We start from the raw sequence: 16,741 nt of genomic DNA, 5'->3' as shown, positions 1-16,741 counted from the left end.
AGGCCAGAGACCCCAAACCTGGTGCCACTAGGAGAGTGGTAGTGCCTCAGCTGTTCAGAGAGTTCATCCTAACATTGGCCCATGACATTCCCCTTGCTGGACATTTGGGACAAACCAAGACGTGGGAGAGGTTAGTCAACCACTTCTACTGGCCCAATATGTCCAACATGGTTAAGGAGTTTTGCCTCTCCTGCCCCACCTGTCAAGCCAGTGGTAAGACAGGTGGGCATCCAAAGGCCCCCCTCATTCCACTTCCAGTGGTGGGGGTTCCCTTTGAAAGAGTGGGTGTGGACATAGTTGGTCCACTAGAACCTCCCACAGCCTCAGGAAATATGTATATCCTGGTAGTAGTGGATCATGCTACCAGGTATCCTGAAGCTATTCCCCTTAGGTCGACTACTGCCCCTGCAGTAGCCAAGGCCCTCATTGGTATCTTTACCAGAGTGGGTTTCCCTAAGGAGGTGGTGTCTGACAGAGGTACCAACTTCATGTCAGCATACCTAAAGCACATGTGGAATGAGTGTGGAGTGACTTATAAATTCACTACACCATACCATCCACAAACTAATGGCTTGGTTGAGAGATTCAACAAGACATTAAAAGGCATGATCATGGGGCTCCCAGAAAAACTCAAAAGGAGATGGGATGTCCTCTTGCCATGCCTGCTTTTCGCTTACAGAGAGGTGCCACAGAAGGGAGTAGGATTCTCACCCTTTGAACTTCTGTTTGGTCATCCTGTAAGGGGACCACTTGCCCTTGTTAAAGAAGGCTGGGAGAGACCTCTCCACGAGCCTAAACAGGACATAGTGGACTATGTACTTGGCCTTCGCTCTAGAATGGCAGAGTACATGGAAAAGGCAACCAAAAACCTTGAGGCCAGCCAACAGCTCCAGAAGTTTTGGTATGACCAAAAGGCTGCACTGGTTGAGTTCCAACCAGGGCAGAAAGTCTGGGTTCTGGAGCCTGTGGCTCCCAGGGCACTCCAGGACAAATGGAGTGGCCCTTACCCAGTACTAGAAAGGAAGAGTCAGGTCACCTACCTGGTGGACCTGGGCACGAGCAGGAGCCCCAAGAGGGTGATCCATGTGAACCGCCTTAAGCTCTTCCATGACAGGGCTGATGTGAATCTGTTGATGGTAACAGATGAGGATCAGGAGGCAGAGAGTGAACCTCTCCCTGATCTTCTGTCATCAGACCCAAAAGATGGCACAGTAGATGGAGTGATCTACTCAGACACCCTCTCTGGCCAACAGCAAGCTGATTGTAGGAGAGTCCTACAACAGTTTCCTGAACTCTTCTCCTTAACCCCTGGTCAGACACACCTGTGTACCCATGATGTGGACACAGGAGACAGCATGCCTGTCAAGAACAAAATCTTTAGACAGTCTGACCATGTTAAGGAAAGCATCAAGGTGGAAGTCCACAAGATGCTGGAATTGGGAGTAATTGAGCGCTCTGACAGCCCCTGGGCTAGCCCAGTGGTCTTAGTCCCCAAACCTCACACCAAAGATGGAAAGAAAGAGATGAGGTTTTGTGTGGACTACAGAGGGCTCAATTCTGTCACCAAAACAGATGCCCATCCAATTCCAAGAGCTGATGAGCTCATTGATAAATTAGGTGCTGCCAAATTTCTAAGTACCTTTGATTTGACAGCAGGGTACTGGCAAATAAAAATGGCACCTGGAGCAAAAGAAAAGACAGCATTCTCCACACCTGATGGGCATTATCAGTTTACTGTTATGCCCTTTGGTTTAAAGAATGCCCCTGCCACCTTCCAAAGGTTGGTGAATCAAGTCCTTGCTGGCTTGGAGTCCTTTAGCACAGCTTATCTTGATGATATTGCTGTCTTTAGCTCCACCTGGCAGGATCACCTGGTCCACCTGAGAAAGGTTTTGAAGGCTCTGCAATCTGCAGGCCTCTCTATCAAGGCATCCAAATGCCAGATAGGGCAGGGAACTGTGGTTTACTTGGGACACCTTGTAGGTGGAGGCCAAGTTCAGCCACTCCAACCCAAGATCCAGACTATTCTGGACTGGGTAGCTCCAAAAACCCAGACTCAAGTCAGGGCATTCCTTGGCTTGACTGGGTACTACAGGAGGTTTGTGAAGGGATATGGATCCATTGTGACAGCCCTCACTGAACTCACCTCCAAGAAAATGCCCAAGAAAGTGAACTGGACTGTGGAATGCCAACAGGCCTTTGACACCCTGAAACAGGCAATGTGCTCAGCACCAGTTCTAAAAGCTCCAGATTATTCTAAGCAGTTCATTGTGCAGACTGATGCCTCTGAACATGGGATAGGGGCAGTTTTGTCCCAAACAAATGATGATGGCCTTGACCAGCCTGTTGCTTTCATTAGCAGGAGGTTACTCCCCAGGGAGCAGCGTTGGAGTGCCATTGAGAGGGAGGCCTTTGCTGTGGTTTGGTCCCTGAAGAAGCTGAGACCATACCTCTTTGGGACTCACTTCCTAGTTCAAACTGACCACAGACCTCTCAAATGGCTGATGCAAATGAAAGGTGAAAATCCTAAACTGTTGAGGTGGTCCATCTCCCTACAGGGAATGGACTTTATAGTGGAACACAGACCTGGGACTGCCCATGCCAATGCAGATGGCCTTTCCAGGTTCTTCCACTTAGAAAATGAAGACTCTCTTGGGAAAGGTTAGTCTCATCCTCTTTCGTTTGGGGGGGGGTTGTGTAAGGAAATGCCTCCTTGGCATGGTTACCCCCTGACTTTTTGCCTTTGCTGATGCTATGTTTACAATTGAAAGTGTGCTGAGGCCTGCTAACCAGGCCCCAGCACCAGTGTTCTTTCCCTAACCTGTACTTTTGTATCCACAATTGGCAGACCCTGGCATCCAGATAAGTCCCTTGTAACTGGTACTTCTAGTACCAAGGGCCCTGATGCCAAGGAAGGTCTCTAAGGGCTGCAGCATGTCTTATGCCACCCTGGAGACCTCTCACTCAGCACAGACACACTGCTTGCCAGCTTGTGTGTGCTAGTGAGGACAAAACGAGTAAGTCGACATGGCACTCCCCTCAGGGTGCCATGCCAGCCTCTCACTGCCTATGCAGTATAGGTAAGACACCCCTCTAGCAGGCCTTACAGCCCTAAGGCAGGGTGCACTATACCATAGGTGAGGGTACCAGTGCATGAGCATGGTACCCCTACAGTGTCTAAACAAAACCTTAGACATTGTAAGTGCAGGGTAGCCATAAGAGTATATGGTCTGGGAGTTTGTCAAACACGAACTCCACAGCACCATAATGGCTACACTGAAAACTGGGAAGTTTGGTATCAAACTTCAACACAATAAATGCACACTGATGCCAGTGTACATTTTATTGTAAAATACACCCCAGAGGGCACCTTAGAGGTGCCCCCTGAAACTTAACCGACTATCTGTGTAGGCTGACTAGTTTTAGCAGCCTGCCACAAACCGAGACATGTTGCTGGCCCCATGGGGAGAGTGCCTTTGTCACTCTGAGGCCAGTAACAAAGCCTGCACTGGGTGGAGATGCTAACACCTCCCCCAGGCAGGAATTGTCACACCTGGCGGTGAGCCTCAAAGGCTCACCTCCTTTGTGCCAACCCAGCAGGACACTCCAGCTAGTGGAGTTGCCCGCCCCCTCCGGCCAGGCCCCACTTTTGGCGGCAAGGCCGGAGAAAATAATGAGAAAAACAAGGAGGAGTCACTGGCCAGTCAGGACAGCCCCTAAGGTGTCCTGAGCTGAGGTGACTCTGACTTTTAGAAATCCTCCATCTTGCAGATGGAGGATTCCCCCAATAGGGTTAGGATTGTGACCCCCTCCCCTTGGGAGGAGGCACAAAGAGGGTGTACCCACCCTCAGGGCTAGTAGCCATTGGCTACTAACCCCCCAGACCTAAACACGCCCTTAAATTTAGTATTTAAGGGCTACCCTGAACCCTAGAAAATTAGATTCCTGCAACTACAAGAAGAAGGACTGCCCAGCTGAAAACCCCTGCAGCGGAAGACCAGAAGACGACAATTGCCTTGGCTCCAGAAACTCACCGGCCTGTCTCCTGCCTTCCAAAGATCCTGCTCCAGCGACGCCTTCCAAAGGGACCAGCGACCTCGACATCCTCTGAGGACTGCCCCTGCTTCGAAAAGACAAGAAACTCCCGAGGACAGCGGACCTGCTCCAAGAAAAGCTGCAACTTTGTTTCCAGCAACTTTAAAGAACCCTGCAAGCTCCCCGCAAGAAGCGTGAGACTTGCAACACTGCACCCGGCGACCCCGACTCGGCTGGTGGCGATCCAACACCTCAGGAGGGACCCCAGGACTACTCTGATACTGTGAGTACCAAAACCTGTCCCCCCTGAGCCCCCACAGCGCCGCCTGCAGAGGGAATCCCGAGGCTTCCCCTGACCGCGACTCTTTGAACCTAAAGTCCCGACGCCTGGGAGAGACCCTGCACCCGCAGCCCCCAGGACCTGAAGGACCGGACTTTCACTGGAGAAGTGACCCCCAGGAGTCCCTCTCCCTTGCCCAAGTGGAGGTTTCCCCGAGGAATCCCCCCCTTGCCTGCCTGCAGCGCTGAAGAGATCCCGAGATCTCTCATAGACTAACATTGCGAACCCGACGCTTGTTTCTACACTGCACCCGGCCGCCCCCGCGCCGCTGAGGGTGAAATTTCTGTGTGGGCTTGTGTCCCCCCCGGTGCCCTACAAAACCCCCCTGGTCTGCCCTCCGAAGACGCGGGTACTTACCTGCAAGCAGACCGAAACCGGGGCACCCCCTTCTCTCCATTCTAGCCTATGCGTTTTGGGCACCACTTTGAACTCTGCACCTGACCGGCCCTGAGCTGCTGGTGTGGTGACTTTGGGGTTGCTCTGAACCCCCAACGGTGGGCTACCTTGGACCAAGAACTAAGCCCTGTAAGTGTCTTACTTACCTGGTTAACCTAACAAATACTTACCTCCCCTAGGAACTGTGAAAATTGCACTGTGTCCACTTTTAAAACAGCTACTTGTGAATAACTTGAAAAGTATACATGCAATTTTGATGATTTGAAGTTCCTAAAGTACTTACCTGCAATACCTTTCGAATGAGATATTACATGTAGAATTTGAACCTGTGGTTCTTAAAATAAACTAAGAAAAGATATTTTTCTATACAAAAACCTATTGGCTGGATTTGTCTCTGAGTGTGTGTACCTCATTTATTGTCTATGTGTATGTACAACAAATGCTTAACACTACTCCTTGGATAAGCCTACTGCTCGACCACACTACCACAAAATAGAGCATTAGTATTATCTCTTTTTGCCACTATCTTACCTCTAAGGGGAACCCTTGGACTCTGTGCATGCTATTCCTTACTTTGAAATAGCACATACAGAGCCAACTTCCTACACATACATTTTGTGTAGAAAAGTAAATACCTTTGCAAGACTTTGCATCACTGTGTGACTTTGAAAAGCCTTTGTAAATCCGGGCCCATGTGTACTGGCTTCCGTTGTTTACGATGGGCCTCAATGTGCTTTGCAGGATTAGCGTCAACATTTTTGATGCTACTCCTGCAAAGCTCCGAACTAGCGTAAAAAATTGTTTTACTCCCGCCATGGTGCGCTGTGTTTTAGATACGGCGCACATATGGTGCCGTTAGGGGGCCCTAACAGGTACAAAAAAAGTGGAGCTGCACTGGGTGGAGTGCCACTTTCCTTAAATAAGGCCCTAAGTTAGACGATTATGGTGCAGCGTGCCCTACAGCCGTAAGGTGCTGAAGCAGAATGTTGCATGAGAAGAACGGTCATTGTAGGGTAGGAGGTAGGCAATATAATCCTGAAACCTTGTGGGGTTGCCACTTTTAAGAAACCTTTTTTTCACTTTTTCATATTTTGTGAAAGGGTCTAAAGCTGGAACCTAAATATTATTTTGTGTGAAACCCTGTGCATTCTTTCCTAACCTGACAATTCTGCATCTTTGGCTTTAATAATCATATAAAAATAGTTGACAACTCTATACTAATTTTGTGTGCTGTTTTAATTTTATTTTTGAAAGTGGTAGAAATATTGTTGCCGATTTTACTGTTCTTTTATTGACCTTAACATCAAAATACAGTCCATGGGCAGCCCAACTCCCATAATGTACTCACCAGATTCGCACGGTTGACTAGTATAATACACAGTACACAGTACAGTGTGGAGGAGGAGGCCAGAAAAAGGCACCTAAGCCACTGAGCTGATGCACTGAAGTTTGTAGAAAGTGCAGAGAGCCCATGATGCTGCTCTGCAGATCTCCACTACTGGCGCGTTCTTAAAGAATACAGTAGCTGATTGGCTCAAGACAGCTAAAGTCCCGGTCACCTCTATTATTCACCGGAACACCTTTTCCCAGCATTAACGACATGCCTAGCCAGGGAAGTACTGTGACCACAGGACCTACCAGATACACCCCAAAGATCCCAGATAGAAACACGTCACAGCACCTCACTTCAGAGATGACGTCACGTTATGTCACCTTGCCTGCTTCTGTGCAGCTCCTGGAATCCTAAGGGGAAGGCGGCTGCCTGTGTGACTACAGCAGGGTACGGGGATCGGTCCTTAAAGTAATCCTACAGTCTACACAACTATTGCTGGTGCTATCGGTGAGGAGTGGGGACAAGTACGATTTGAATGGGTGAAACACCGTTATGTTAAAGTCAGAATGGTGCTCTCACTATCTTTATAACACACTTCACAGCTAGTCCGATGGTCCAGCGTGTGAAACGCTCACGACGGGTCACAAGTTCCGAGCCTTACAGGTGTGACTCAGCTGTTCACACTATGGAGGTCAATTAAATTTAAATTGAGTATATTTTGTGTTCAACGATAGACATGACAAACGTTTGTTAGCAAGCACTGTATAAAAAAGAAAAGTATTACTATTATGAACATCTTCATTATTATTATTGTTATAATATACACTGGGCACCAGCCCTGGTCCCAGATTAACGACTGGAAGTTGTTTGCTGCATAAAAGCATCATCTTTGAGAGCACTAGCGGTGAAACGAGTGTAATAGGACACGGTGGCCCAATTTTATACTTTTTTAGCGCTGCATTTTGACACAAAAGCAACGCAAACTTCCAAAATACAGGCCCGTATTTATACTTTTTTTGCGCTGCATTTGCACCACTTTTGCGTAAAAAAATGACCCAAATGCGACGCTAAAAAGATATAAATAAGGGCCACACTTGTATTTTGTAAGTTTACGATGCTTTTGCATCATATGGGCCGGTATGTCCTAAACGTCCTTGCATGGATATGGATGTGTGTAGCCACTCTCTGGCTATTCTGTATTTCTGCCAGCAGAGGGCACCCCAATGAAGCATATAAATTTATAGGTGAACCACGCCAGCTTTAGGAAGCGCAGAGGAGTGTGGCACCTTCTCTGAGCCTCCTCTTTCTTTACCCATGCCACTGTTCCTCACCAGAAGCCTTCATACCCGGGTTGTTGAAAATGAGTACATACTTGGAGAGGCGTTCCTCTGTCCGTACGGGGAGGGGTAGGGAGCTGCCCGGTGGCTTCGCACACTCGAGTACCTCTCACAGTAGGAGCCGTGCCCTGCAGTCATGGCAGGACTCCCTGTGAAGGACGCACCGGCGCCGGAAGGGCAGAAGGCTCCGGAACCTGCAGGCAGAAACCAGCCACCGACTGCAGACGAGAAGACAGGCATCTTAGAAAACGAGCAATATATGTACTGCATTTAACAAAAACACAACATATACATATATATATATATTTTTTTTTTTAACTTAAAAAAACAAAGGTTACAGGAACGTTATAGTTAGGTTCTGAGTTATTCGCACAAAACCATCAAACAATTCAGCAGTTATAGTTAGAGTTATTTCAAGTTATTTTTAACTTGCGCTCTCGCCATGCAGTGTTTTCTTCAATAATTTGTCTTCTAATGTTTCATTGATATTTTTATTGATGTTATACAAGTTGTCATGAGTGCTGTAATATCTGGGGCAATTAGCAGTGCATGGCCACGACGCAAGTTATAGTTGCCTTAGGCTGTGACTTATAGTTACTTGAAATAACTCTAACTATAATTGCTTAATTTCTATGGTTTTGTATGAGTAAATTCAGAACCTAACTATAATGTCCCTGTAACCTTTGTTTTTTTTAAGTGACTTTCTATGTTTTTTAAATCATATTCCCTAACTATAACGTTCCTGTAACCTTTGTTTTTTTCACTGAATTTCTATGTTTTTTTAACACACGGTTTTTGACACCCCCCCCCCCCCCCCCTTTTCTCTGGTGGTTGAATTGTGTTGAGATGTTAACGTACCTTATTTGACTGTCTGCTTGCTTTCTTCCTCTATGGAACTATTACAAGGCATATTTACTAAAAGGGTGGGAATGCTCAGATCATTTCTGTCTTTTTCCTGCTCTGGTGCACAATTTGCTGCCTAGCACCAACGCAGGTGCATCGGTGTCTCCATCAACTACGGTGCAAGGGTGTCTGAGTTGTAAGTAGGATTGTTTTTGTGCTGGAAGGGACGCCTTTCTACACTAAAACGATCCTCTGAGGCATTTTACTATCTCTATCTGTGATGCAGAACGAGGAGAAATTAACATATCCCCAGGTGAGGCGTAACAAGGAGAAATATGTTTATTTCTCCTCATTACGCCTCACCTGGGGAGGCATAGGATTGTGACGCATGGCAAATCTGTAATGGGAAATCTGGGAATGACCCTATATCCATGGGTGGATACGTGGGAACACTCAACTTCCACCCATTGAACGCCTTCCCAGGGTCGAGTAACGCAAATCAGAGATCTGCGCAGAGTTGCAGTAATCTATATTTGTCAAGCCAGGCAAGGCTACACAAAGTGGCCTTGCGTGGTTTGATAATCTAACTTAAGAGTTGCGTTGCTGTTGCACCCTGTTGCATGGCGCAAGGGTGACGCAGCTCTTTAATAAATGTGCCCCTACATTTCTAAACACGTGAAGTCTCTTCTTGATTCCGACACCCACCAACCACGCACGCAACCTGGGATTCATCCTGGACTCATCGCTATCAGTGACCCAGCATGTCAACGCCATCTCTTCCTCCTGCTTCAAAACCCTCCGCATGCTTCGGAAGATCCACAAATGGATCCCCACTGAAACCAGAAGGATGGTCCCACAAGCCCTCGTAAGCAGCAAACTGGACTACGGCAACGCCCTCTGTGCAGGAACCACGGCCAAGCTCCAGAAAAGACTGCAACGCATACAGAACGCCTCTGCACGCCTCATCCTGGACATCCCCCGCCACAGCCACATCACAGCCCACCTGAGAGACTTGCACTGGCTCCCCATCAACAAGAGAATCATGTTCAAACTCCTCAAGCACGCTCACAAGGCATTACACAACACCGGACCAGAATACCTCAACTCGCGGCTCTCCTTCTACAGCCGACCCGACAGCTTCACTCTGCTGACCTTGCCCTCGGCACCATCCTATGCATCCACAGAACGACTGCCAACAGCAGATCTTTCTCCCACCTCACCGACAAGACATGGAACACTCTTTCCACCCACCTACGACAGACATAGGACCTAGATCCGGCTGTTCGATCAGTGCCTTGAGACCCTCACGGGTGAGTAGTGCGCTTTACAAATGCTTTGATGGATTTACAATCTCTCATCAAAATTTAATTTAAGCATCTCTTTATTTTTGTTATCGAAAATATGGCACTTTAAAAAAATGTACAGGCTTCGTTTGTTGTTTCTAATTTTAGCTTACCTAACCCTTTTTTCAATAACTCTATTTCATTCTGTAGTTTCATAGAATACGTCTTTGCATTTTCCATCAATGATATTATATAACTGAATAATCCTTGCTGATTGTTGCTATTTGATTGGGCACAGATCTGAACTCTGTAGCTGGCCTCTTCTGCTAGCTAGCTGATCTAGGATTGGACAGGGAGGTGTTTATTAATGTGGCAGAGGAATTCTGATTCTAGTCCTTGGTAGCTTCACTTCATTTGGGTGGACAGCTCACATGCGTCTAGTTGGTGTTACTGCTGTGAAACTGAGAGTAAACAGGAGCTGAGTGGGGATATTTTAAACCTGCTGTACCCACCAGATTAGCTAAAGAACAATATTGTCCCATATCTAAAAAAAAAAATGTGCACAATATGAAAAAAAGGAATCTCTTACTTTGTGAATACCCTGACTGTGGGTCACCATTGTCCAAGGCATCGCGTGAGTCACTTCTGTAAAACAACATGGAGAGTTGTCATTTACCAGCATATACACCCTGTTTGACACTTCTGTGCAGTAATGGATTTGTAAAAAAAAAGAATAAGCACATCAGCTCAATGTTTCTCCTAGGAGCCCTCTACCATTGCTGCCAAATCTCAGGGTTGCCGAGTGCTGGGTTTGCTGAATACCGGTGCTTCCTAGTTTTGATTCTACCTCATGCGTTTTCTTTTTCCATCCAACACTTCTTTTCTCTTTATCTGGTACTTCCAAGGTTCTTTTTTGTCCCCGATTTATTTATTTCCCTGTATACCAATCTTTCTCTTTCTTCTCCTTTGTTCCTTTTTTAAAAACTTTATTTATAATATAAAAACATACTACCACTAAAACAAGAATAAAGAACTGTGTGTAATACAATCAATAAATGGAAATTCATCAGAAGCTGTATCAGGACAGATAGAAGGCACATATGGTGGAATTCATACATTGCAAAATAAGCAGTATAGCACATTAAGGGCCGTAGTTATACGGCCCTAGCACCACAGAAGCGTCACCTTTTGTGACGCTCCTGTGGCGCTGAGCGCCGCGCCGTATTCACAAGGTGGCGTTAAGGCACTTTTTGTGGCTTAACGCCACCCTGTAAATACAGCCCCTTCCCACGCAGCACTGTGCGTGGAAGGGGCGTGCAATGAGTTTTGCTGTGGGTGTGCCACAGCAACACCCATTGCATTTTGACGCTGCCTCAGATTTATGAAATCGTGTAAACCTGAGGCAGCGCCAAAATCTAACGCCACCCCAAGCGGTGGCGTTAGCAGGGCGCAACAAGGAGGTATACTTTTATTCCTCCTCGTTTTTTGGTTTTTCTATGCGTGCTGAATTCTGCCGCACACATACAAAAAGCAAAATGCCAGAAATTATTGTTTATGTGTGGGAAGGTGTCCCTTCCTGCACATAAACAATCATTTGAAAATGACGCTTTAGCACTTCTGTGTGTGCTGCATTGTGCAGCACATACAGAAGTGCCAAAGCGCCATTAGTGAATGTTTATGTGCGGAAAGGGACACCTTCCCGGACATAAACAGTCACACTCCTCAACACAGACATTCTTGCACAATGGTGCAAGGATGCCTGCGTTGGCGCTGGCAGCTAAATTTAGCGGCAGCACAGGGGGAAAAGCAGGGGTGCGCCGTATTCAGTTAAATACGCGTTGCCCCACTTTTCAATAAATTTGCCCCTAACAATGAAGTTGTATCAGAAGTGCAGTTATCAGTCAAAACAGTCCACACCAGGATCAAGTTCATAAGCAGATTCATGAGTTACAGGGGCAGCTGCAGGAGCAGGAGAAGAGAGCTGTGGCTGAGTCAACAAATATAGCAGAAATGGCTCCTAGATGTCTTTAGGGATACTAGCAGAAAGAAGAATAGAATAATTCAACGCTAATTGCTCTCAACAATAAGCCATATCTAACAACAACTCTTGGCTGGTGGGGATCCTCCTGCAGCTCCACGTCCAAGCCACCCTACACTTGGCAAGCAACAAGGTCAAGGCAAGGAGTTTCTTATGATCATCTGGAATTTCTGCTGGGAGACATAGCAGCGCCAGTCCTGGCGAAGGATGGAGTGCGAAGTGCAAAATGTCAGAGAGGGTAGTGAAAACTGCAGTCCAGGTTGCAAATATTGGTGGGCAGGTCTAGGCCAGATGTATGAAGTCAACTCCACTCCCATGACATCTATCACATTCATCATTGGCTTGCAATTTGTAATGGTGAAGAAACTAGAGTGTATAAGATGCAGCCTACCACTGGGGGACAGAGACTGCATCAACCCACACACGGTGGCCCACTCCCTATAAGAGATAGTTTTGCCCAGGGCAATCTCACAGCGGTTCTTTGCCTGCTGCGAGTCCAAAGGCATCCCCAGTTGCATAGAGGTGAACAGGAGGTGCCGGGAAGAAAGCACTGTCAAGAGAAGATTGAATGTAGTACATTCTGCCATAGCTGCTGGGAACTCTGACCTGAGTATGATCCCTGGCCTCTCCTTGCCTGCCTTTGTCTTTCTTGCATGGGATCTAAATCTGATAATGAAAAATTAGTTTTGGTCCCCAAAAAGAGTGCCAGTACCCACCAACTGTAACCACCTGCACAAAATATACTCCAGTCCTTTTACTTCTGTACCATGTATCATATACTTATATGTACATTTTGGTAAAGATATTAGGTAAGCACCTCCTTCTGGTTCTAAACAGGCCACTTACACACTGACATAACCCATAACCTTACATTAATCGCCCCTTTTTCTTCTCCCAACAACACCACCGCCTTCCAAGTCCTATTCTGACACCATAAGCACGGCCTGCAGGTAGAAGGTTATTTTCATTTTCTTTAAGCGACTCCTACATGCCCAGGAATCTTTTCTCAGTTTCACAACATCACTAACCTCTCTTTGGCATCCAGGAAAGCCTTAGCAAATGGGTTGTGCTTAATCTTCAGGGCTGTGATCTGCAAGGAGAGTAGACAGTCATTCAGAGTGGAGACTGAACATCGCTGGACTAGGGACAGAGTGCGAAGGGAGGGAAGTTGTTGGCTGAGCACCAACAAGGCCATGATGAACTCTACTTCAGGGATAACAGCACTGGAAGCTGGTTATCTTTACTCACCTCTTCATTCTGATATGCTGTGACTGCAATGAACTGAGTCTCAGGAAAGGCAAAGCTGTTGATCATTTTCTGAGTCCCCCCAACCTTCATTACATGAATGCGTGGTTCGTACTTGTGAAGGGAGTTCAGCATGATCTGTGCAATAGAAGAAGAGGCACACATTAATTACACATTAAATACAGCAACTGCAGTATGAAGCCCCTCCGAAGACATCCCTTAATCCAAACACTTATCACTAAAACATGGGTTTCTTCTGTGGTGCCTGACTGCTTCTGACATGTAACAGGTACTCTTACGAACTGATGGTGCATTTTTTGGAAGACACAATAAAAGCCATCAGTCATATTTACAAGCCCCTTGCATCACAGTTGCATCACATTTTGTGATGCAACGGCAGCGCAAACCTTGAACTCATATCCATGAGGCCACGCAAGGCCACTTTGTGTGGCTTTGAAAGGCCTCATAGATATGGAGCAAGGAAAGGCAGCAACACAGTTGATAGGCTGGGGAGAGCATGCACAGGCTCCCAGTCTGCCTGGGAGCTCCCAACCAATCCTGACGCTGCTTTGAGCAGCGTCAGGATTGGCTGCAGACCCCAAAATAATAACCACTCACACCATTCAGTGTCTTTTTAAGCTCTCTTATGGCTGGAACTTTTGTTTTACAGCTGGAAGTAGTTTGTCTTTTTAAGGGCCTTGTTTGAAATAATATTCCAATAGGCCTGCTAGCCCTGAAATTGTATAATGCACTATTGTCTCTAAGGGCTGAATATACGGTTACACTGCATTACTTTGTACCATTCTGTTTTCATGTGGTTATGCTCTCTCAGGACTAACTATATGGTTGCATGTCAATATTTCTTACAAATGCTATTATTATTGTGGTGTTCTCTAGGGGCTGCTCTAAGCATTATAGTCAACATACTTCAATATTAGCGGCACTTGGAAACTCGCATAATGCTTTGCAGGGCATTTCTTTTACAAAACATTTGTGCTCTTAACTCAGCCTGTGGTGGTCCTAGGACAATGTGACCACCTTCAAAACGTTCATCACAACCTGCTCTTTCTGTCAGACCAGGTTAGTGGGGACCCCAGAATAATAACCCCTCCCACTATTCAGTGTCTTTTTAAGCTCTCTTATGGCTTGAAATTTTGTTTAATAGCTGAGAGTAGTTTGAGTTTTAAGGGCCTTGTTTGAAATAATATTCTAGTAGGTCTGCTAGCCTTTTAGTTATATGCAGGACCACTGGAATTATGTGGCAGAGGGCACCAAATTATGTGGCAAGAAAAGTCCAGTTATGCATTTACAACGCCAATAGTTCTAACTCAAGCAAATGCGAGACCTATTCCATTGCAAATGCTGGTTGATGATGGGACTGTTTCTGAAATATGGAAGTTCACAATATTTTGGTTTGGTTTATCAAAAGGACAAATGGTATATTCATGAGAAGCTTGTGCTGTTGTTGGTCATTTTTAGTGATGCAACGGTGGCGCAAACCTTTCAACCATATCTATGAGGCCACGCAAAGCCACTTTGCGTGACTTTGAATGGCCTCACAGATATGGAGTAAGGCAAGGCAGCACAAATAGCTGTGCTGCCTTACTCTGTGCAAGGGAGGTGTTCCATGGGTGTTGCGGTGGGTGTTCCCATGGAATACCATGGCTTTTGACACATCGCCAGTTTAACAAGAGCATGTAAATCTGGGGATGTGCCAAAACCTTCCCCTTCCCCAGCAGAGGCACAACAAGGAGAATTATGTTTATTTCTCCTTGTTTCTTTCCTCTTTCTGCAGCACACATAGAAAGAGGAAAAAGCCTTCAAGGATTGTTTCTGTGCAGGAAGGTGCCCCTTCCTGCACAAAAGCAATCCTGCCTGCCTACAACGCAAGACACCCTTGCACCATGGTGCAACCTGTAAACCTGGGGATACACCAAAGCCTTATGCCTCCCCAGTGGAGGCGCAAATAGGAGAACTATCTTTATGTCTCCTCATTTTTTCCACTTCCTATGTGTGTTGCATTCTGAAGCACACATAGAAAGAGACAAAAGCCTTCCAGGTTTGTTGTTGTGCAGGAAGGTGCCCCTCCTCGCACAAAAAAATCCTGCCTTCAATGCAGACACCCTTGCACCATGTTGCAAGGGTGCCTGCATTGGCGCTAGGCTTCTAAACCAGTGCTAATGCATTGGGAAAGGACAGGAATATGCTGTATGGCATAGGTACAGTGCATTACTGCCCTTTCCCTTTGACGCATGGCAGCCCAGTAAGGAGACTTCCTGTGCTGCCCTTTGTCAACAGCCCATTAATCTGGGCAAAAGTTTTTACAGTTGTATAATAGTGTGTTTTACTGTGTTCTTCGTGATTGACTCAATAGTGTCTTCGATAATGATTTAAATCAAGAGAAAAGGGGAAGTAATTATGCACTAAAATATTATTGTTTCAAAAGTTATTAAAACATTCTAATGGCTAGTGTCTGCAATAATTTATAATATACGTTAATTATACACATCTGTGATAGGAAGGATGCACAGACATTTCACTTTGATATTTACTGACAGATATTCTGTAAATTTCAACTTACCCTACATTCAAAATAATTTGACCTTTTTGTGTGTTTATTCTTACTTTATTTGTATGTAATTAAAACAATAATTTATACAGCACACATCAAAAACAGAATTGTCTCTTGGCGCTATATATTAAAAGTCACTTTCAAGTGTTTCAAAAAGCAGGGTTGGCCCTAGATACCAAAGGATGGTACAACTCCTCTATTCCAACCCGACTGCCCGATTGCAAGTGAATGGACCCTTCCCCATCCGCCGAGGGACCCACCAAAGATGCCCTCTATTACCACTCCTTTTCCCCTCGCGATTGAACCACTGGTGAAAATCATAAGGGAAGACCCATTACTCAGCGGATAGGTTTGGCCCACCGGACGAGAGGACCGCACTGCCCTGTACACTGACAACATACTTGTTTACCTGACAAACCCAGCCAGAAGCAGCCTCCGGTGTCTACAACTACTGACATTATTCTCTGAGGCCTCGGGCCTAGCGCTTAACCCCGATAAGTCTGTACTGGTCCCGTTGCACCCCGCAAGGGATTGCTATGACTGGCAAGATAATATACCAATCTGACGTAATAGCTTCCGGTATCTGGGTTTCACTGTTGCGCTATTGCCTGAGCTGGCATGGTGTCTTAACATCCTGCCACTTACCCAGAGGGTAAAGGAAGACCTTAGGAGGTGGCAAACTGTACCCCTTAATGTCCAGGGGAGAACTGCTCTATACAAGATGATGATACTGCCCCCCTTCCTTTACCTTCTTCAGAACTTTCCCTACCAGCTATCCAAGCGGTGGTTTAAGGAAGTGGACTCTGTGGCGTGGTGATTTATGTGGTATAACTCCCGCCCACGACTTGCACTACAAAAAAAACAACATGGAGCTCATGAAGGGGGCTCAGAATGTTTCACCTATACCTTTACTATTTACAACTGCTGGTACTTAATGACTGGTTGGGGGTGGGTGGTCAGACCCAGCATACCAGCTTGAAATCCTGGCAATGGGCTTCCTGAAGCTCATTGGACTGCTGTATGGTGCCCCCCTACCTAGAGAAATTCCCGAAGTGGCAAGGATGGCACATATGGGGTGGAGGGCGGCACAGCGAGAAACAGGGTGGTGGGCGCGTCTCACCTGGCAGACTCCACTGTGGCGTGGGATGTGGCCTCATGAAGTATTCGCTCTGGAGGGGTTCCACAACTGGGATCCAATAGATATTTCGCTCCTGGGAGATGTGTGGGTGGCTACTAATATGCTCTCCTTTCAGGAAATGCAACAACGTTACTCACTCTCTAAGACCTAGTTTCACAAATACCTAGAGCTTCGACATGCA

General features: G+C 46.4%; 1 protein-coding gene across 1 annotated transcript in view; it reads right to left on the bottom strand.

The window, feature by feature from the left end:
• LOC138284852 (T-box transcription factor T-A-like) overlaps nt 1-16,741 on the bottom strand; it is a 49,690-nt gene that overhangs the window by 10,431 nt on the left and 22,518 nt on the right. The window contains exons 3-6 of the mRNA XM_069224056.1: nt 12,854-12,988; nt 12,634-12,695; nt 10,157-10,212; nt 7,477-7,659 (exon numbers count right to left, since the gene is read on the bottom strand). Of these exons, the coding sequence (XP_069080157.1) occupies nt 7,477-7,659; nt 10,157-10,212; nt 12,634-12,695; nt 12,854-12,988 (436 nt within the window). The remainder of the gene's footprint in view (nt 1-7,476; nt 7,660-10,156; nt 10,213-12,633; nt 12,696-12,853; nt 12,989-16,741) is intronic.

This window comes from Pleurodeles waltl, chromosome 3_1, assembly GCF_031143425.1.
Source record: "Pleurodeles waltl isolate 20211129_DDA chromosome 3_1, aPleWal1.hap1.20221129, whole genome shotgun sequence".
In the NCBI taxonomy this organism is placed as follows: Eukaryota; Metazoa; Chordata; class Amphibia; order Caudata; family Salamandridae; genus Pleurodeles; species Pleurodeles waltl.
This window is presented reverse-complemented; position numbering and strand designations above follow the sequence as displayed.